The sequence below is a fragment of the Cydia splendana genome, chromosome 12 (genome assembly GCF_910591565.1).
Source record: "Cydia splendana chromosome 12, ilCydSple1.2, whole genome shotgun sequence".
Classification (NCBI taxonomy): Eukaryota; Metazoa; Arthropoda; class Insecta; order Lepidoptera; family Tortricidae; genus Cydia; species Cydia splendana.
In genome coordinates this window covers 20,886,146-20,907,346 of record NC_085971.1, presented here as the reverse complement: position 1 = coordinate 20,907,346, position 21,201 = coordinate 20,886,146, and the positions used below count along the sequence as shown (strand labels likewise).

General features: G+C 38.6%; 4 protein-coding genes across 4 annotated transcripts in view; 3 read left to right on the top strand and 1 right to left on the bottom strand.

Annotated features, from left to right (window-relative positions):
• Positions 1 to 13: 13 nt before the first annotated feature.
• Positions 14 to 13,306, top strand: LOC134795634 (translocon-associated protein subunit alpha). The gene is made up of 6 exons (XM_063767533.1): positions 14 to 202; positions 1,092 to 1,277; positions 4,183 to 4,337; positions 5,158 to 5,280; positions 11,994 to 12,240; positions 12,910 to 13,306. Exons 1-6 carry the CDS (start codon positions 142 to 144, stop codon positions 12,978 to 12,980), a joined length of 843 nt encoding a protein of 280 aa, XP_063623603.1. The 5' UTR covers positions 14 to 141; the 3' UTR covers positions 12,981 to 13,306.
• Positions 13,307 to 13,721: 415 nt separating this feature from the next.
• Positions 13,722 to 14,825, top strand: LOC134795849 (small ribosomal subunit protein eS28). Its single transcript, XM_063767781.1, has 2 exons — positions 13,722 to 13,998; positions 14,706 to 14,825. The coding sequence occupies exon 1, from the start codon at positions 13,798 to 13,800 to the stop codon at positions 13,993 to 13,995; it is 198 nt and encodes a 65-aa protein (XP_063623851.1). The 5' UTR covers positions 13,722 to 13,797; the 3' UTR covers positions 13,996 to 13,998; positions 14,706 to 14,825.
• Positions 14,826 to 18,032: 3,207 nt separating this feature from the next.
• On the bottom strand, positions 18,033 to 18,784 carry LOC134795848 (bladder cancer-associated protein). The gene has a single exon (XM_063767780.1). The coding sequence runs from the start codon at positions 18,604 to 18,606 to the stop codon at positions 18,367 to 18,369; it is 240 nt and encodes a 79-aa protein (XP_063623850.1). The 5' UTR covers positions 18,607 to 18,784; the 3' UTR covers positions 18,033 to 18,366.
• Positions 18,785 to 19,886: 1,102 nt separating this feature from the next.
• The window catches only part of LOC134795658 (sodium-dependent neutral amino acid transporter B(0)AT3), a 57,998-nt gene continuing 56,683 nt past the window's right edge, over positions 19,887 to 21,201 (top strand). The window contains exon 1 of the mRNA XM_063767572.1: positions 19,887 to 20,950. Coding sequence (XP_063623642.1) covers positions 20,267 to 20,950 — 684 coding nt within the window. The 5' untranslated portion in view covers positions 19,887 to 20,266. The remainder of the gene's footprint in view (positions 20,951 to 21,201) is intronic.

Sequence of the window (21,201 nt, the reverse complement as noted above, 5' to 3'; positions counted from 1 at the left end):
AATCGAGTTGGAAAGAAAATTGGCATTTTGCCTCTAATGTCTTGCGGTGTTCGGCTGGTAGAAGTGAATGGCTTGTGATCTGTAGTGTCGGTCGCTTTCATATTTCTCAATTTATAACAATAGAAGATCTCTGAAATCAAGATGAAACTGTTGTATTTAACGTTGTTGGTGCTTCCCGCCGCCCTCCTGTGCTTCCAGAGCGGTAAGTTTCTTTTTTATTGAGCTCCAAAATCGCGTATGGACGTGGCAACTTATATCACGATTTATGAGTGAAAGTTTTCCCATATTACAAACAGTTATCGTGGTTTTTCTAGTATATGCCACAGTAAACTAATTTAAAGTTTAATTTAATTGAATTATTTACAGATCTTTTAAATACTTGATCAGTAGGGTAACCTTACAGATTGGCCCTATTTAGTGAAGTTCTAGGTCACTGCAAGGTATTTAATGTGAGGACTGTGAGGTCAACTTTATGTGCAGTTCAAATAAAAACCAATTTAGTAATTTTAGTTAGAAAAATAGTATCTATGCTATCAAAGGGAAAATCAATGAAATTTCTTATCAGATCTCTTCATACACTGGTAAATTGAAATTTTTCCTATAACAGTAGGAATGTTAGGTATATATATGTCTGTAGTATGTACTGTAAGAGGTTTATTTGATACCATATTGTAGACAGGCTAATTATTGTTATGTTACTGCATTTAGCCATTGAGGTATCTTATGTGTTTCCTGATCTATTAAAAAAAGGCTAGAGCATTATATTGATCATGAAATACTTAGGGTATTGTCCTAAAGTTACATTGTAGATCAATAAACAGCATTTTCCTTCTTTACACTCATACCATTGTCTTCACCATTAACTGAACATTAAAAATACTTATTATTGAGAGTATTATCCTTCAATAGCTTTAGTGTTATTCTTCAATAGCCATAGTTAAGTGTGTAGTATCTCGGATTGTAGTTTATGTACTGTAAAATAGTTATTCATTAGTCTACTCTTAATTAATTAATACATTTACCTCTCTAATATACCTTTCTAGTTTCGACTTTCCATCTCTTAACTAATTCTTTTTTGAATAATATTCCAGCGAACATCTTGGCTCGTGCTGAGGAGGACGAGCTAGATGATGTGGTGGAGCTGGACGGGGAAGACAATCAAGTTGTGGGAGATGATGTTAGCGATGATGACGACTCAGTGGTGAAGTCCTCGCAAGACGTCGACACTACTATCCTGTTTACCAAACCTGTGCCCAACAATGGAGACTCTGCTTTTGGTGAGAATTTTGCTAAGGGGTCATCCATTAATTACATCACACGTTTAGGGGGAGGGAGGGGGTCAAGAAAATGTGACATGTTGTGACAAGGGGGAGGGTGGAGTCATAAACTTTGTGACGTCACTTTAACTTCATCAGTAACCGAAAATGTATTTAAATTATTTTATACGCTAATTATCATATAAATAACAAGGTTTTGAAACGATAATCGTTTTTATTCGTTTAATTTTATTTCTTAATCAGTTTTGGGTTATAAAATTACTAATATATCTTTTGTCAAAAATATTTTGACAAAATATTAAATAAATATTTGCCGATTTCGTTGAAGAAATGTGACGTCACACCAGGGGGGAGGGGTTTGCCAAATGTGACCAAGTGTGACAAGGAGGGGGGGAGGGGTAAAAAAACCTAGAAATTCGTGTGACGTAATTAATGGATGACCCCTAAGAAGCCTGAAGTAGAAGTGATTTTACAATGCACTTTCTCTTTGTTTTAGTATTCTTGAATTAGATTACCTACCTACATACCTATCCCTCATTTCATTCTGTTAGAAGATTATTGGTGGAAATAAAGTATCCTTTATCTGAGTTTATCCTAATCCAGGGTATAAGCTATCTGTATGCCAGTTTTGAGCCATATCTGTTGAGGCATTTTTGTACATAAAACTGAAGAACCAAAAAAAAAAACGAAAAACCTAAATTCAATTACTGCTTCTGCTTTTGCGTTTGAATTTTTCTGGGATTAATCCTAAATCTAAATTTTGTCACGATGTAAAATTGTTGGTCCAGCCTCTGATAAATCAAGCTCAAGCAACATCTAAGTATAAAAAAAACAGAGAACCTGAAAAAATTGTCTTTTGAACAAATAAAAGCAATAGTTCAACTCTCTAACCTTTTGTATTAGTTAAACTGCGTTTCAAAGTGTTTTGATCATTGTTTTCATGACCTGCATTGCTTGCATGAATAATGAATGCGGTGCAAATGCTGTGTCATTAGGTTGCTTTCATTACATAATCATGCATTAATGATGGTGAGCTTCGTTAGGTATTAATCTGATTATTAGATAATTAGAATTTTACTATTTTCATGAATACCACAAAACACTAACACTTTCATACCTCTGGCTGGCTAGCATGCTTTCTCGATACTTCATACTCGAGGTTGCGCAACGCAAGTCATTTTAGCTGGTCTGACGTAAAAATAAATTGTTTAAGTCCAAGTAAAATGGTAACAGTGACTTTATGACAAAATAGAAAAAAAATAAGAATTTAAATCTGTGTTCTTTTCGACGACTTTGGTTTTAAACTAACATGTGATATTTTTCAAACTATTATTAATTGTACAAAACGTTTGGTGGTAGACTCTGAGCACGCTAACTCTATACAAACTTGGCAGTAAGAATTAGTGTCCGACCGAAGGTTCGGTTTCGGTTTCGGTTTCGGCCAGTTTCGGCCAAAAATTCATGTTTCGGCTGTAGTTTCGGTTTGGGCCAAAAAACGGCCGAACCTTTCGGCCGGGCCGAAACTTACGAAATGGTACTTCGGACAAAGACCAAAAGTTGGGGAATAAGTAGGACAACAATATTAATACATATCTACATATACTGATTCATGTATAGGTACAGAAATTAATTGGTTTATTATAAAACACAATTTCACTAATGAGAGCGCCACTGGACGGTCGACGCAGTCTTAAGAGGCTGTCAATACTTATAACGCGCACACTGTCTAATTGTATCGGAGTGAATGAGATAGCACTGTCGCACGTAGCCGTTGGCCGAGTATCAGCTCGGCCCGAGTCGAACGATGTCTTTTTCGCTCTTATTCACTCACTTATTCAGTCATTTTCCTATCTACCTCTAATGGCAAATTTTAAGCGAGGCTAAAGGCTACGCTCAACTAGGGCCGCAAAGTTGATTTTCTCAATAGTTAATATTTTGCGAAGCTGAACAGCTGACTATTGATTAAAACGAAGAAAAAACCCTTAAAAGTGTCCCCAGTACAGTTTTTCATACGAATGCTCGACCTTAGCCTCACTTTTTACCTCAATTTACCATTGGTTTGTGTTCCACATGTCCTCTACTTCAGCTTAGCCTTTGGCCTCGCTGCGCCATGCTCGGCCTGCGGTCTCGCTTTTTAATACAATGGACATTGGTTGGAGTCTGTGCTTAACTACTTATCCTGAAGCCTGAAGCACGGCTTTGACTTCGCATGAAAGTTCGCCTCACTGGGGCACTTCGGACTTTTAGGCCCAGGTGTAGATCGGTACCCGGCCTTGCGATATTGTTAACAAAAAATTTCGCGCTCGCTGCGCTCGCGTTTTAGGTTGCTGTTTTGGTTGACTCTGTATCTACATGTTAGCTTGACTGGTGAATGAATAGAGTTAGACCAAGAAGATTCTGCAATGATTTTGATAGCATACGCAGTGCTACTAGTGCAAATGTTATTTATACGTCATCATTTCATAGAAGTTTTGACGTTTAAAGTAACACTTGCACTGCATGTCTTATCAAAATCGTTGCAGAATTATCTTGGTCTAACTCTAGTAATTTTCTTAAAAAACTGCTTAAGTAACATCAATTTCAAGGACATTGGGTGTTGACAGCCCCATAATATGTGTGTAAAAGCGGTTTTATGAGATTTTTTCAACGATTTTAACAAGTCTACAAAAGTTTCGGTTTCGGTTTCGGCCGAAACTAGAGCCAAAGCCGAACATTCGGTTTCGGTTTCGGTTTCGGCAAAAAAACATGTTTCGGTCGGACACTAGTAAGAATACATACATATCCCTATAACTTATAAGCTCCATATTTGATGTAGCACTTGGCATGAAAACTAAAACATTAGTGTGGTCCGACTCTAATATAACTTTGACGCCATTTTGTTAAAATACTTGTAATTTATCCACAGACCTACAAGCAGGCTTCCCCGTGGAGTTCCTCGTTGGCTTCATCAACAAGGGCTCCGAAGACTACGTGGTTGAGACCATGGAGGCTTCCTTCCGTTACCCGATGGACTACACTTACTACATCCAGAACTTCACTGCTCTGCCTTACCATCGCGAGGTAATTGTTGCAGAGAAACAATAATGCTTTCATGTTTTTGTACAAGGAAAAGCTATCATAATAAAAAAACAAAAACTGTCATTATATTCTGCCTACCTTTTGCACCTCTTTAGGGTTTCGTACCCAAAGGGTAAAAACGGGACCCTATTACTAAGAGTCCGCTGTCCGTCTGTCTGTCTGTCATAAACAGTGATAGCTAGGCAGTTGAAATTTTCACAGATGATGTTTTTTGTTGCCGCTATAACAACAAATACTAAAAACAGAATATAATAAATATTTAAGTGGGGCTCCCATACAACAAACGTGATTTTTTTGCCGTTTTTTGCGCAATGGTAGGGAACCCTTCGTGCGCGAGTCCGACTCGCACTTGGTCGGTTTTTTTCTGTTGCTGACTGTATCAGTTAAGGTGCCGTGGGTTCAGCCAGTTGGTTTTGAAAAATCGTAGCACTATTTTAGATCATAATATGATTGCCAAAAAATGCACTAAAAATGTGTAACAATTTTTGCACACAAACTAAAAATATGAAAACTCCTAAAAATGCGCAATTCTATTTTTGGTCAAACGATCGATTTATATTTTTTTTGTTAAAAAATATGTAACAATTTGATAACTGATATCGCTGCGATCCAGGGCACGCACAGCTATCTGCTTGCTCACTGCTAAACGAGCTGCGAGCTGAACTCACGGCGCGGCGCCTTAAGATAAATGCATTGCTTAGATTATCTTGTACTAAACAGCTTCAAATTCGAGTTGAGAGAATTAATTTAAAAACGCAATATGTATGTTTTTTTGTTGTTAACATTTTGTATTGTCATCCAGGTGAAGCCCCAGCAAGAAGCAACGTTCGCGTACTCCTTCATCCCCAATGAAGCTTTCGCCGGTCGGCCATTCGGACTCAATGTGCAGTTGAATTACAGGGACGCCAGCGGGAACTACTATCAGGTATTTTATTACAACATTAATAACAAGTTGCTTTTTTAGGGTTCCGTACTGAAAGGGTAAAAACAGGACCCTATTACTAAGATTCCACTGTTCGTCTGTCTGTCTGTCTGTCCCCAGGCTGTTGCTGTTTAAATACAGTTGAAATTTTCGCAGATTGCCGCTATAACAACAAATACTAAAAAGTACGGAACTCTCGGTGGGCGAGTACGACTTGCACATGTCCGGTTTTATTTAGAACTTTGTATTTTACGGAGCTTAGAATTGTTATTTGAGCCTTAAGGTGTGTGGAATTCGGGACATCACCCCAATAGGGTATTATACTGTATTTAAAATAAACTATTTTACACCATGCATGAAATAAAGCACCAGATAATTATTAGAAAAACACAGATAGGAGTTATTTTTAAACACAAGTTTTATTTAATAAATCGGCTAGAAATATAAAAAGTAGGTGAGTTGACCGTGACGTCACGATGTACGTAACTGATTTGACGAGTAGGAAAATACCCTATTGCATGCACTTCTCCTATGAGGTCGGCCTGTTCAAATGGCCCCACAGCATTTGTCAAGTGTATATCTATTTCTGTCCAGCACCCCTCAGTTACTTATTTTATCCTCCATTTCACCGCTTAGGTAAGTATATGGTTACCGGATTAAGTACTTCATGTCCTATTCCTAATCGAATGAGCCAAATTGTATTTGACTGAAGCGAAGCGAAGGTCTACGTTTAACCGACTTCAATTTCATAGAAGGAGGAGGTTCTGTATTCGGTTGTGGCTATTTTTTTTTTTTTCTATGTACGTTCAGCGATTACTCCGACATCCGTAGTCCGATTTGAGTAATTCTTTTTTTGTTTGAAAGGAGCTACCTCCGAGTTGGTCCCATTTTAATTTGGTTCTGTTCTGATAATGGGATTAGGGCATGCAGTACCGGTTCCGGTACCAAGAATTTCATTTCCCGGTTCTGGGCATGGCTGGAACCGGGATTCCCGGTTATTCCCGGTTCTCAATGCATATTAAGATTATACTTAAGAAATTGTTTGTGTTAGTGTACAATCTTTATGAATGACTTATTTTCATATAAATTATTACATACGTATTGATAAATGACTTATTTTATCAAAAAATCTAGCGTTCCAACTCCAACCTATTTTACGAAACCAACCTGCACACGGCCCTCTACAGTTTGAGACTTTGCCTATGCTCGCTCACATTTTTGTAAATCTTCCGCTACGCCCCTTTGGAAATTCCCAATACCTAATCACTACAAGTCAATATTATTGCACGCGCTTTCATCGCAAAACCTTGGCTATAGGCTAGAGCCACCAGCCCTGCGAATCGCTGGTTTACCTCCGCCTGATGGGCATGGCATTACGAGTTACACGGGAGGCCCCGTAGTCGATGCACTCAGCACTATGACCCGACCACGGATTTTTTTCATATAAAACCAACTTCCTAGAAAGAAAGATGAATATTCGAATATACCTAATATCCTACTTACTCGAGCCAAAACGTAATATCGATTGGAATACCTACTTTACCAGGTTAATTTGTCGGGTTATTTGGGTTCCCCGTTTCATAGCAACATTATTAAATGTGATTTAATGTCCCGAGCTAAAGTACTAGTATTAAAATGGGAATAAATACGCATATTGATGAGAACCGGGAAGTACCGGTACCGGGTCTTCAGTACCGGTTCTTTCGTCACAATGAAATTCCCGGGAATTCCCGGGAATTTGAGAACCGGGAATTCCCGGGAGCATGCCCTAGATGGGATCCATGAGGAATTGAGGGAACTCCTCAATTTTTAAAGGCACATGCATGGTGTTTTGGGCGTTTTCTTAAGCAACTCGAGCACTTTCTCCCGAAAACCACTAATTTGATGAAGTAGACCTGATGATGATGATTATTTTGATGATAATGATGATGATTTATTTAAATGTAAGTATGTTCACCGATTACTCCGGCACCTGTGATCCGATTTGAGTAATTCTTTTTTTGTTTGGAAGAAGTTACCTCCACGGTGTTTCCGTATTATTTTTGGTTCTGGTCTGATGATGGAATCCATAAGGAATTGAGGGAACTCCTCAATTTTTAAAGGCACGTGTTAAGTGATTTCGGGGTTTTCTAAAGTAACTCGAGCATTTGCTTCCGAAAACCACCAATTTGATGTACTGCAACTGTAGCCTTACCACGAGTTTGACATTGACATATTCGCTAACGTCTTATGCATCTAAATGTAACTTTTTATGCATCTCGCTCACACTAAGGTTAGTACGAGCGAGATGCATAGGAAGTAAGTTACACACATGCTAGCGAATATATCAATGTCAAACTCGTGGTAAGCTGGTAAGGCTATTACTGATCGGGGGTTAGGGTTAGGAGTTAAGGGGTCAGAGATTAACGGGTCGGGGAATGGCGGTTGAAGGGTTGCTGGTTCAGGATCGAGGGGTTCCTGGATGAGGGGTTGATGTGCTGTGAGGTTGAGTGATCGGGGGGCTGAGGGATTGGGTCAGTGGCGGGGCGGGCGGATGGATTTAGTTGACAGGAATTATAATTTCCCAGACGGACTCGAGAAAATTCCTGGTTCTGGGTCGAGGGGTTCCTGGATCAGGGGTTGATGCGCTGTGAGGTTGAGTGATCGGGGCGTTGAGGGATTGGGCCAGTGGCGGGGCGGAGGATGGATTTAGTATAGTAGTGACAGGAATTATAATTTCCCAGACGGACTCGAGAAAATTCCTGATTACATACATATTTATTAAAGTAATAGGTACACGAATTTAGTGTTAAACATGATCTTGTTTTTCATTCATGCGTCGCGCTCTTAACAATACGTTAAAACTAAAAATGGAAAAATAAAAACTTTTTACAAAAAAAAGCAAACCGACTTCAAAAATGATGAAATAAAATTTTATCCTTTTTGAAGTCTATGCGTTACCAACTGATATGTTTGAAGTCGGTGCCAAGCCAAGTAGTAACAATACCAGTCAAAATAATCAGCTTTATGGCTATAAATCCCATTAGAACTGCACTAATAACTATTACAAATGTGTAAGTAATTTTGTCTGCCTCTTTGTCGCCTTTTCAAGGCTAAACAACTGAACCGCTTTAGGTGAAATTTGGCAAGAAGATAAATTTCTTAATTTTTTTTATATTTTGTAATGTAGTCCTCTGGATAAGGGACGGGAAATTACTCAGTCCCAATCTCACACTTGCGTGCTATAGACTGTTCAAGCATTAGTAAGAAATGCTCTTTAAAAAATACGACGAAAAAAATGCATTGGATTTCCACTAATGTGCCGACAAACATGGTACAGACTGCGCCAAGAAGGTTTGATCGTGTGTTCTGAGGTGTGTTCTTAAGCCTCCTCCACACTCGTGCGCGAATCGCGGCGCAAAGCCGCGAACGCGAGTGTGGAGTCCTGAACGCAGACCTGCGAAATCGACTCCACACTCGCGTTCGCGGCTTCGCCCGCGATTCACGCGCATAGTCTGGAGGGGGCTTTAGATACAATCGACGTCAAAGATATATTTACACTTTTGCACCTTACTCCTTTGTAATAAGGCGAAAAGTGTAAACATATTTTTAACGTCGACTGTACCTACAGAAAGTACGTTCATTGTCGTCGTGTAAGGCAATCCAACGTAGGTACATCCTTATCGAATCGCACCAAAATCATGGTATGCTTCAAAATTTGGCTTGGCACCGACTTCAAACATATCAGTTGGTAACGCATAGACTTCAAAAAGGATAAAATTTTATTTCATCCTTTTTGAAGTCGGTTTGCTTTTTTTTGTAAAAAGTTTTTATTACTCGGGCGTTTTGCTTTTGTATGTCCGGATGTTCTCCTCTACAGGTCGCAATTCTTAACCGATTCTCGTGAAATTTTGTAACCGAATTCTATGAACCGATAAAATTTTTTTGTCGAACCGGTTTTTGAAAATTTTTGAAAATGGAAAAGTTGTGATAGCTCGCGCTTATACAAATAGTCGTATCGGTATCATAAGAGTGTATTCTTTTTGAGCCATGTTTTCAGATTAAATGTCAAAAAATTCAGAAAATTTATTTCGCTGGTTTTGGAGGTATTCAGAAATCAGAAATCAGAAATATTTATTGTGTAAACTGTGTAGGTACAAGAACTATAACTAAGTACATTTTTTGATGAGTATCAACAGTTTTACCCTTTTCGGGCATACAATTTATTTTATCTTAAACTAAGTTTTTATATTTTATCTTAAACTAAATTTTTATATTTAAACCTTAACTTAATTTTAGTATACATTTAGGTTAATTGTGTTATAAAATTCTTTTAAGTTATAGAAGACTTTGTCTATTAGAAAGTTTTTTAAGACTCTTTTAAAAGTATTTCCTTCTAGGCATTTTATTTCGTTAGGCAGATGATTGTAGATATTAATGGCAGATATGAATGTGCTTTTTTTATATATTAAGGTGCTAACTCTTGGAAGTACCATATTATATTTATATTGCGATCTGACATTTTCTTTGCATGAACGCTTTGTGAAATATTGAGGGTGATTTTTTACAAATAGACTTAATTCTAATATAAAAATGCCGGTAAGAGTCAAAAAGCGCTTTTCCCTAAATACGTCACGTAGCGATTCATCTGTGTACATTCTAAAAACAGTTTTTAAGCATCTTTTCTGCAATATGAATGTTTTATCAACCTCAACAGAATTGCCCCAAAAAATTACTCCGTACGTAAGTAGTGGGTAGACTGTTCCATAATAAGCATTGATAACTATTTTTTCGGAGCAAGTTTCTGACAAAATGGATAAAGCATAACATCTACTAGAAATCTTTTTATTTATCTTGTTTATGTGTGCCTTCCAATTTAAATGCGTATCTATTTCCACGCCGAGAAAACTAACATGGCTTACGTCCTCTATTGACGTATTCGCATTTGACACAACAACAGATTCAGGCACAGTTTTATAATTTCTAAATTGTATAATTTTAGTTTTATCTAAGTTGACCTGGAGGTTAAGACTGTTTAGCCAATTTATAACTCTTGTTAGTACACTGTTTATATGGTCTTGCATGCTTTCATACGTACTTTCATTTGAGAACAATAGAGTAACATCATCTGCATATAAAGTACACGGTACATCAACTATATTTGGAAGTTCATTTAGGTAGATTAGGAATAGAAGTGGCCCGAGTATACTACCTTGGGGAACTCCAAATTGAACTTTTTCAAATGATGACTGTACCCGTTCAACTGTTTTTGTCTGAGCATTATAACTAACAATTTCTACAGCTTGCTCCCTATTGTATAAATAAGTGTAAAATAGTTGAAGAGCATTTCCTCTTATTCCAATATGTTCAAGCTGTTTTAGAATAATGTCAAAGCTTACGCAGTCAAAAGCTTTTGACATATCGATCAAGAGGGAGGCACAAAGGTTTTTCCTGTTTACACTGTCCCAAACAAGCTTTAATGTTTCGAATACGGCTGTTGTAGTAGATTTCCCCTTTTGAAAGCCAAATTGGCATGAGTTCAGGATTTTATTTTGATTTAGAAATTTAGTTAATCTACTGTGTATCACCTTTTCAAAAATTTTTGAAAAGCTAGGTAATAGGGCTATGGGTCTATAGTTGCTCATATCGGATATATTTCCTTTTTTGAAAAGTGGTTTTATTATTGCTTTCTTAAGGTCATCGGGGAATATTCCAGTTTCAAGTGTTAGATTTATAATGTGCATAAGAGGATCTGCAATACAGTCCACACATGATTTGACTACTTGAATTGGTATGTTATCGTGACCCGAGGATTTTTTATTTTTTAAAGAAGACACTATCTTTATTATTTCATTACGATTAACCGGAGCTAAAAAAATACTGTTTAGGATACAATTAAATTTATGTTTATATTCTTTAGGATCAAACGTATTTAATATATTTTGTGATGTGTAATGTTTATTAAATGCTTGTGCTATGTCCTGAGGGTTTTCAAGTGTGGTTCCATCGTTGTTATTAAGATAAGTATTTAGTTTTGTATGTCCGGATGTTCTCCTCTACAGGTCGCAATTCTTAACCGATTCTCGTGAAATTTTGTAACCCAATTGTATGATTCGATAAAAAAAAATTGTCGAGCCGGTTTTCGAAAATTTTTCAAAATGGAAAAGTTGTGAGCTCACGCTTAAACAAATAGTCGTATCGGTATCATAAGAGTGTATTGTTTTTAAGACATGTTTACAGATTAAATGGCCAAAAATTCAGAAATTTTATTTAGCTGGTTTTGGAGGTATTAAGATATTTAGTTTTTACTTGAGAATGAGTAGCTAAATTTCGTCACCTCATGTAGAACTATCATGTTGTATATTGCAAACGTTTTTTTGTTTGCACGGAAGGTCTGGGTTCGATCCCCAGTAATTATATGCTGGGATATAACTTTTTGTATTTTTTTACACTAAAATTTCATATCAATTGTTGTTTTTTATTTTATTTTTTTATTAAAAAAAATTAAAAACTTAGTATTTTTTATTTATCAAGCGCGGGCTAAGCGTATTGTAAGCAGGTTCGATAGATAAGGTTTTAATTGTCAAATTAGATTCTCTAAATTCTTCTAAACAACGGCGCCATACATTTACTCAGTTTTAAGCTCTGCTCGCGAGGTCTACAGCTCGCAGAGCCACCAGTGTAATCTGTTTAATTTGCTCGATAGATATGATTTTCATAATGTTCGTGTACTACAGGAGGCCGTATACAACCAGACCGTGAACATCGTGGAGGTGTCGGAGGGGCTGGACGGGGAGACGTTCTTCCTGTACGTGTTCCTGGGCGCGGCGCTGGTGCTGGCGCTGGTGCTCGGGCAGCAGGCGCTGGCCTCGCTCGCGCGCCGCCGCGGCCCGGCGCGCGCCGCCGCCTCGCGAGTGCACGAGACCGGCACCAACAACGACGTCGACTACGACTGGCTGCCCAAGGAAGTCGTCAACCAGCTCAGTGAGTACATGTTCCTGTGTCTCGACAACTTTGAAACGTTGGAGGCTTATAGTTCAAGAGGAGTATTGAGCGGAAAGGGACCGGTCGCACGCGAGATACTGTCGCGGCGTTCTCGTGCTAAACCTACAGAATAAGTTTAACTCTTATAAAATTAAAAAGTCATTATTCTACGCATTGAATTGATTAGACTTTAGACTGTCAATTTTTGAACTTAGATAAGGTTTTAAATGTATTAGTCCATTGTTCAGGAGTGTAGAGTCTGTGCGGAAAGAGAAGAGTCGTAGAATGTATGGGGTCCAATATATTTCACGACTCTTTTGTTCCTGAACACACTCTAAGTGGTGCCTCGTATGTACTCGTATTAAAGTTACATAACATACAGCTTGGCAAAAAAGCGTAGAAATTAAAAAGTGGCAACACTGTAGTGTCGTCCCTTTCAAACCAATTTAAGAAAACTTTTTAATTTCTACTCTTTTTTTGCCAAGCTGTATATGGTGCTTTCGGACCCACACTCTTAGGACCGAGCATATCCATTTAGGATGTTCTAGTTTTTGGAAAGTCAGGGAAGTTAATGATACTCCTGGAATATCGGAGATGTTCTGGAGATGTCGATATTCAATCTGCTTTTATCTTCAATGCGAGAACTAATAATGTCAATGCTTGTTACAGAAAAATCCCCCAAGACGCCCAAACAGTCCCCACGTCTGAGGAAAGCGAAGAGATCAGCCGGTGACGACTAAACCAAGTGTTGTGCGGAAATCCAACTGGAGCGAGAAGCATCCTGCCCTAGGGGCGCCTTTAAAGGCCACAAGTGCCTTTACAACCTTTTGAGACACTTTTATGAGCGTTTTTTTACACGCCCAATTTAAAAAAGCACAATAATCACAGCTGGCAACCCTATTTTAATCGATAATCGGCAGGTGTTTCTCGCTCGAGTCGATACAGACTGTGTGGTTTTAGTTAAGTGTGTTGTGAGTAAATTATGGAACAAATAATGTGTGAGGTTTGTAACAACGCGCGATTATGAAGACGAAGAAGACATTATTTAATAAAATGTTATTTTTTTTATTATGATTTTAATTTATACTTAATTATAAATCCCTATTTCTACCGACTTCTGTTTCGAACATATCAGCCACGAAGGTCAGCCATGAGGTCCATTGCAAATTCATAGAACGGGCCTTCTTAAATGTGTTACAAAACGACAAATCATGCAAATCCCTCCTTACTACTTGACGTAACGTAAAAATAGCCATGTCAGATAAACGTCAGTCCATACATTGTGTATGACCATTGGCCGCCTATTTTCGACAGAGGGTAACGCCTATTAATGGCTACTCCGTTTGGTTATATCTATCCTCTAAGCACAAGAGTGATAAAGAATCGATTATATCGAATACATCAATATCGATATATGTTTATGCACTAGCAACATTGAATCGGTAATCATCAAAAAAAATTACATATGGCAACAATTCGGCTGTCAAATTCTTTTTCGTACACGCCACCGAGCGCGCACGTGTAATTTCCCGAGTTTTGCTCGATAATCCAAGTAAAATGGACAAGCCCAACGTTCTCGCCCGCGTCGTCAAGGTGCTGGGTCGCACCGGGTCCCAGGGACAGTGTACCCAAGTCAAGGTCGAGTTCATCGGAGAGACCAGCCGTCAGATCATCCGGAACGTGAAGGGCCCGGTCCGCGATGGCGACATCCTCACGCTGCTCGAGTCTGAGCGTGAAGCCAGGAGGCTGAGATAAACGGTAACAACCTTATTTTGTGATTTAAAACGTATTTGAATGTTTCCGGACGTGATGATGTTCCAAATTTGATATTGATTTTTGAGGTTATTCGGTTCCGTGGAAGAATATTAATCGATGTTGGTTTTTGCTAATTGACCTGCTTAACATTGGCATTTGGAATATCGTTCATATTTTGATCTATAGGGCTATCAGAGTAGCAACATTTTTGATGTTATTTCATTACCAATTTTGTAGTAAACACTTCACTGGCCCACTATAACAGGGTTCTATGTTTCACTTTTATCGAACTGAGACTTCACTTTTAGTCTTAAGCGATATCTATGTATGCTTGATACATTGCTTAAAATTTATTTATTGTGGATTTATATGTAAGATTTATATATTAAATACCTTTTTAGGTACATAACAAAAAGGTCTGTTTAGTTACAATAATTCCTGACATTTTCGTATTCCGGCCGCATTCAGACATGTCAGGAAAAAGGTAACCCTAATTACACCAGTGTTGCTTATAAACGCTACTCAGAAGAGGATATAGTGGACAGCCTCTGCTCCATATATTCTTCAATTATCATAATAGTTAAAAGCGTAAAACTCTTATAATAATTAAAAATCGAGAAAAAAAACAAACAAAGGGCATAGCAGTGTTTTGCATTTGATTATAGAAGTAGTATTGTGAGTGTAACATAACTTTCCTTATCTTGTTTCAGGTCTTGCGCCGCTTCTAGGTTAAGTTCCATATAACCAATGTTTACACTATGTTACTCTACATAATATGAAACCGTCAAAGATGAACATCTCAACAGCTCGTAATACATACTTTAACATTTCATATTTGTTTTATTTGTGTTATAAACTTTCAACCATGCAATTTCCCGTTTCCTAGATGTGATGTTAATATTTGATGAAGATGAGACCAAATTTTACCATTTTCTTGGCATGGTGGTATTGGTGGTGTGAGAAACTCATGACAGAGATCTTATGGTAATCACGGTAATCACACGTTCAAGAAGGTACGGACTTGGTTGTCATGCCAATAATTATGTAATGTGAATTACTTTTGTAAATGCTTACAACTCAAGGAACAAATCATATTATTTTATTTAAGTAGTCCCACTACTCACTACTATATAATTTAATCAACTTATTGACATTTGTGGCTTTCCACGGAGATGGGTCCTTATGCTTCATGTGCATGAGGACCTTTCCATCAGAAAAATCTTTTCATGTGCATAAGGCCCTTTTTTGATGAAAAGGGCCTTATGCACAATGAAGCTTAAGGAAAGGACCCTTCTCTGATGGAAAGCCACATTTAATCCTTTGATTGAGAATACTAGTGACAGCTTAGAGTGCTGCTGTTAATGGAACTTCTACGCTTTCAAGTATGATTATTATTTATTAGCTATAGTTCGTTTTTTTTAGCATTAGAAATAAGGTAAACAATCTTGATGCGTCTTTTAATTTATAAACATATTTTAAAAATAAGTTCGGCAAATATGTAACAATAAAATTATGAATCTAATACGATCATTTATATTCTTCTGCTTTCATAAGTAATAGTTGGTAATAGTTACCATAAATAAAAGGTCATTGATAGTTACTGATTTTTAAAAAGCGTTTTTCAATTAAAAGACATGTCAAGATCGCTCACCTTCTTTCAAGTTCTTTCTAATGCTAATAAAACGAACTATAGTACCACTGAGGTTGTTGTGTGCGTGACATTTTTGGATATATGACAAAATAAATGACACGTCAAAAGGTATGATAAAGTATTACAATGTAATATTCACATGGTTTATTTTCACCGTTTACTGAATAGGTAGATCTCGTGTCTGGTTTATTATAATTTATACTAGCCTACTCTGCAGGAGCGCTGGTGGCCTAGCGCTAAGAGCGTGCGACTTTCAATCTGGAGGTCGTGGGTTCGAACCCCGGCTCGTACCAATGAGTTTTTCGGAACTTATGTACGAAATATCATTTGATATTTACCAGTCGCTTTTCGGTGAAGGAAAACATCGTGAGGAAACCGGACTAATCCCAATAACGCCTAGTTTACCCTCTGGGTTGGAAGGTCAGATGGCAGTCGCTTTCGTAAAAACTAGTGCCTACGCCAATTCTTGGGATTAGTTGCCAAGCGGACCCCAGGCTCCCATGAGCCGTGGCAAAATTCCGGGACAAAGCGAGGAAGATGATGATACTAGCCTACTCTTTGGTGAAGCACAATTCTGGGGCTCATACCAATTACCTTGTCAGATGGTATGAAAATTATTTGACAGTCACTTTTCAGTGAATGAAAACGTCCTGAAGGAAACCAGATTAATCTGAATAAAGCTCCATCCCCCCTCTGGATCTCAGTGGTAATAACTAGTGACTACACCTATTTTTGGTATACCTAGGTTGCCAAGCCAAATAATTATTTAAGAACCTACAAAAGAATATGAAGGTTCTATAGCAGAGCATAATTCAATAGGCGAGGAAATTGCCGCGCGAAGCTGCTCGGTCTGTAGCCCCCTCCAGACTATGCGCGTGAATCGCGGGCGAAGCCGCGATCGCGAGTGTGGACTTGTGGAGTCGATTTCGCAGGTCTGCGTTCAGGACTCCACACTCGCGTTCGCGGCTTTGCGCCGCGATTCGCGCACGAGTGTGGAGGAGGCTTGTGGCTAATGTTCAGGGCTATAACCGCGAAAATCGAAGTTCGCAAATTGCGGGCATTTTTCTCTGTCACTCTAATTACATCTTCATTGGAGTAAAAGAGAAAGATCCCCGCAATTTGCGATTTCGGTTTTCGCGGTAGCCCCTCAGAGTAGTATTCCAGTCGATGTGACGTAATATATAAGATAGGGTGTACACTCAGCAGCAGAAGTTACTAAGCGGGCGAGGTGTTCAAAATTACCTAGACACGCTCTTATTCTCTTAACAATAAAGTCGCATCAAGATCATTTTGAACACCTGGCCCGCTTAGCAACTTTTGCTGCTGACTGTACACATAAACGTTCAATGTCAAGGCCTACCTAGATCGGAAAATGTTCCTAGCATCTATAATCTAATAAGATGTGATGTATTTGTGTGACGTGTGGTGAAAATAACTTCGCCTCCAACACACTTACTACACAGTTTAGACTACTTTAGACCATTCATTGGTTGCTAAAATAACTCTTTGGTTAGTAATAGTACCAATAAGATACAGAAAGTAGTGCAAAATTGTAGCTGCAGACTTGCCAGCTGAAGTAGATGGCGATGAACGACGTCACGTTTTGTAGAATTTGTAGCAATATATTGTAACATTTGTAACCTAGTTAGTTTAGTACCTTTGTAAACACTTGGAATACATTACCTTATTTGCAGTTTTAATACCTCTCTTGATAATGAGACTCAAGTTAATTATGTTACTGATTACCTGTTGTTTTGCAAGTTTTAAAAATAGCATTGAATATTTCTTTTAAAGCCTTGTTTAAGTGGCAATTTTATTGCCAACTAGTCGTATCTGAACAATTTAAGGTTGCAACAGTAATACAATGTTGTGTTGTGTCAATTTTAAATTGTAGGACTGTAGGTCATTGAAAACAGTTGTCAGACTATTAATCAAAATTATGTATGGATAAGTAGCATTTGTAGGCTCTTTTAGTATACAATCTGGAAAGTTTCTGACAAAATGAATAATTATCAGTGGCAGGGTATCAAAAGTACAAGTATTCTTTGATAAAACAATTAGGATCAATTATCATACATTTGGCAAGCTAGCCGATATGTTACCCAGGGGTTTCCAAACCCCGGCCCGCAATGCATTCCAATCTAGCCCGTGGACCCCCAAGGCGAGTGCCCACTGTCCGGCACCCGCGGGAGCCTGCAGGCTCCAGGGGATTAAGGGTCGAACTGTTCCTAACAGCAGCATCCAGAGACTGTCTCCTGGCGCAAAAACCAATGGTGGCCCGCGCGAAAGTTTCTGAGGCGCAATATGGCCCTTAGCTAAAAAAGTTTGGAGACCCCTGTTACACAGATAGTGGAAGTTAGGATGCACTGGGATGATAAAAAATGCATTTAGTCCCAAGTTATATTTCAAAGTAATCAATATGTAACTAACAATAACTGTACATTAAATATAATCATGTCAATAATAACCAACTTAAAAGTTGAGATACATAAGTACAGATCTGCATGTCTCATACAGCTGGACACTGCTGTAGCCATAACAACTCACCAAAAAATGAAATAATAAAAATACATTTTATATACAAAAAATGTACAAAAAGAGACATTCACATTTTCAAGGCATAATCGAGGCCCTTGGAGCGTCGCGATTTTTCCGCCATTTCGCGAGAGGAACACTTGATTTTTTTTTAAACTTAACACTTTGGTGGCTTTGGAAGCGCGTTAGGTGTCGTATTTCTCCGCTTCGCACTGTGTCGCCCAAAACACGCAGTTACCGATGCCGCTATAACAGATGAGTATGACTGCAGCGAGGAAAACAACGCTGCACACGGTGCACGGCTTCCGTTCCAGGAAGAACCCTATGAGGTACAGCACCATGAACATTACGTGCGTGTTCACGAGCGCCGGGTTTACGGGTTTCGGAATCAGCAGCACGGGAATCAGCCATTGCAAACAGTACATTTCGTCGGCACGCGCGACTAACGTGTGAGAACGACTTTGGTCACTGACAATGTTGCAATCGACATGTTGAAAACTTGTTTATCTTCATTATCTTGCTGGATATTTATTTGATTTGATAGCAATAGGAAGGAACCTCGATGAAAATTGCGAATTAGGTTTTGACGTTTGACTGCCAGTGTTGCTATATGTGTAAAGTTTGTTTTCGTTTTTAGTTATTTCTGTTCAAGCAACACTGAGATTGGCGGTCTATTTAAAGAACGTTTTCGTATTGAACATATTATTTAGGTATTCAATAGTAAATGGTTATGCACGCAAAATAGTCAAGGTTATTGCTTACAAATAGTATTATTGCCAGTAGTTTTATGGCTTTGTTACTGATTTGGCAACGAGCCAGGAAGCCTCGGTGTGGGTCACAGGGGCACCCTGTCACCCTGCAGGTTGCCCTAATCGTTTGAAACCTTTTTAAATTTAAAAGAAATCTAAAGTAGCGCAGGGATTTCCGTAAAATTATTAAAGACAATGACAACTTGATGACAACGTTACGATCAGTGTTTTATAAAGAGTTAGACCAAGAAAAGTCTGAGTCTGAATTTAACCGTCGGGATTGTTCGGGTATTCGCGTCCGACCAAAGAGTGAGATGCTTGCATGGAAAGAAACGAAAAAGAAAAAGAAAGAAAAAGACAACAAATCAGACAGTGTTCTTTTGAGATATAACAATAGTTAATTGTTTAACAAGGAAGTAAAATAAAGTTCTTGTTTACCTCGCTCTCTAAAATTAAAACTAGAGCAAACGAAATATTTAAAAATCGTAGCGAGACGTCCAAATTATCAAAACGCTATCTTCAGATATTTTTGACCACCTAGGCCGCTCCGATATATCTGAAGGACTGTACCTACTCCTCAAATCGATATTATGTACACTTTGAGAATAACCCAGGTCCAAAATAAATCAATGTCGGTTGACCCGATCCGTGTTACAATATTTGGGTTTTATTTTTTCAGATTTTAGACACGTAGAGAAATACAGCCTTTATTTTAACTGGGACAGAGGCTTTATTGCAAAGATATGACTAGTCCTAGTCATGTCCTAGTAACTTGATATATGTCTCTCTGATTTATAGTGTAGGTTATAATAGATTTTTCAACTTAAGTTCGAAGTTAGTTAATGTTTAGATTGACGACAAATAAAATTGTATTCAAATAATTATATTTTATAAAAAATACATAATTTTCTTTTGTAACAAAGGTTAATCCTTTTGAGGAACAAAAATCTCTTTCATTATCTGCCTTTTGTGTAGAGGCTTTCTGCGCATGCCCGATCAAAATGGCGCCCTCGCCCCGCGGCTTTCCCGCCAGTGCCGTCCGTGATACGGCGGGCGCAATTCGTCCCCACATCACCACCACTTATAAAAAAAAAGTGATTAAGCATCGATCAAACGACAGGACTCAAATAAAAACTAAAAAAATGTACCATAAATATATAGGGATGTCGAAACGCCTAATAAAAACGACAATGACTATTTCGTGTTATTTACTGGTCATCATTATGTGCCATGACGGCGAAAATGACTCCGTATAAATAGCTTAGCTTAGACTTAAAACGATGACAATAAAATAATCGACAATAATTCTAAAATAATAAAAGTGTTACTTTTAAAAATGGCGAATCCGGCTCATCTGATGAGGCGGCAGAGCTCTAGGGACCTCTACGCCCAGAGGTCTATAGATCGCATGGAAATGAAGGAGCTGAGGGGTCGGTTGGTGACCATGGAGAATGGGTTGACTACTCATAACAGGCCTATAATGTATGGGGCGACGAATGAGGCGTTTGAAGATACGAGTCCTAACAGACGATCCTCAGAGACTCCTACAAGTAAAGCCAGCTCTGTAGAGCGAGGTGTGAAGCCTGAAGGAGGCGAGGGCGAGAGGGAATCCTGGGACAGCAAGCTCACCTTCTTGCTAGCGACTGTCGGATACGCTGTTGGTTTAGGAAATGTGTGGCGCTTCCCTTATCTAGCTCAGAAGAACGGAGGCGGGGCGTTCCTGATCCCTTACTTCGTGATGCTTGCGATCGAAGGCATACCTATCTTCTACTTAGAGCTCGCCATCGGACAGAGGCTAAGGAAAGGTGCTATCGGTGTGTGGCATCAGGTGTCTCCGTATCTAGGTGGGATCGGGATAAGTTCGGCGGTAGTTTCGTTTAACGTGGCCCTGTACTATAACTCTATAATCGCTTGGTGCCTGTTCTACTTCGCGCAGAGCTTCCAGGCGGAGCTGCCGTGGTCGGAGTGCCCGAAGAAGTTTCTGCCGAACGGGTCCTATATCACGGAGCCGGAGTGTGCTGTGAGTACCACTTTATAAATCTCACTGTCATTTTATTTAGAGTCTGTGCGGAAAGAGAAGAGTCGTGGAATGTGGAGCCCATACATTTCACGACTCTTTTCTTTCCGCACACAGACTCTAGTTTTTTGTACAATAAAGATATGTTTATTTGCAAAAGTGTAGTGATGAACATAGGTGGACAGTAATTCCTTCTACACACCCAATAGCAAAACATGACTAAATTACAAAAGTTCCGTTTTTGCCATTTTGGC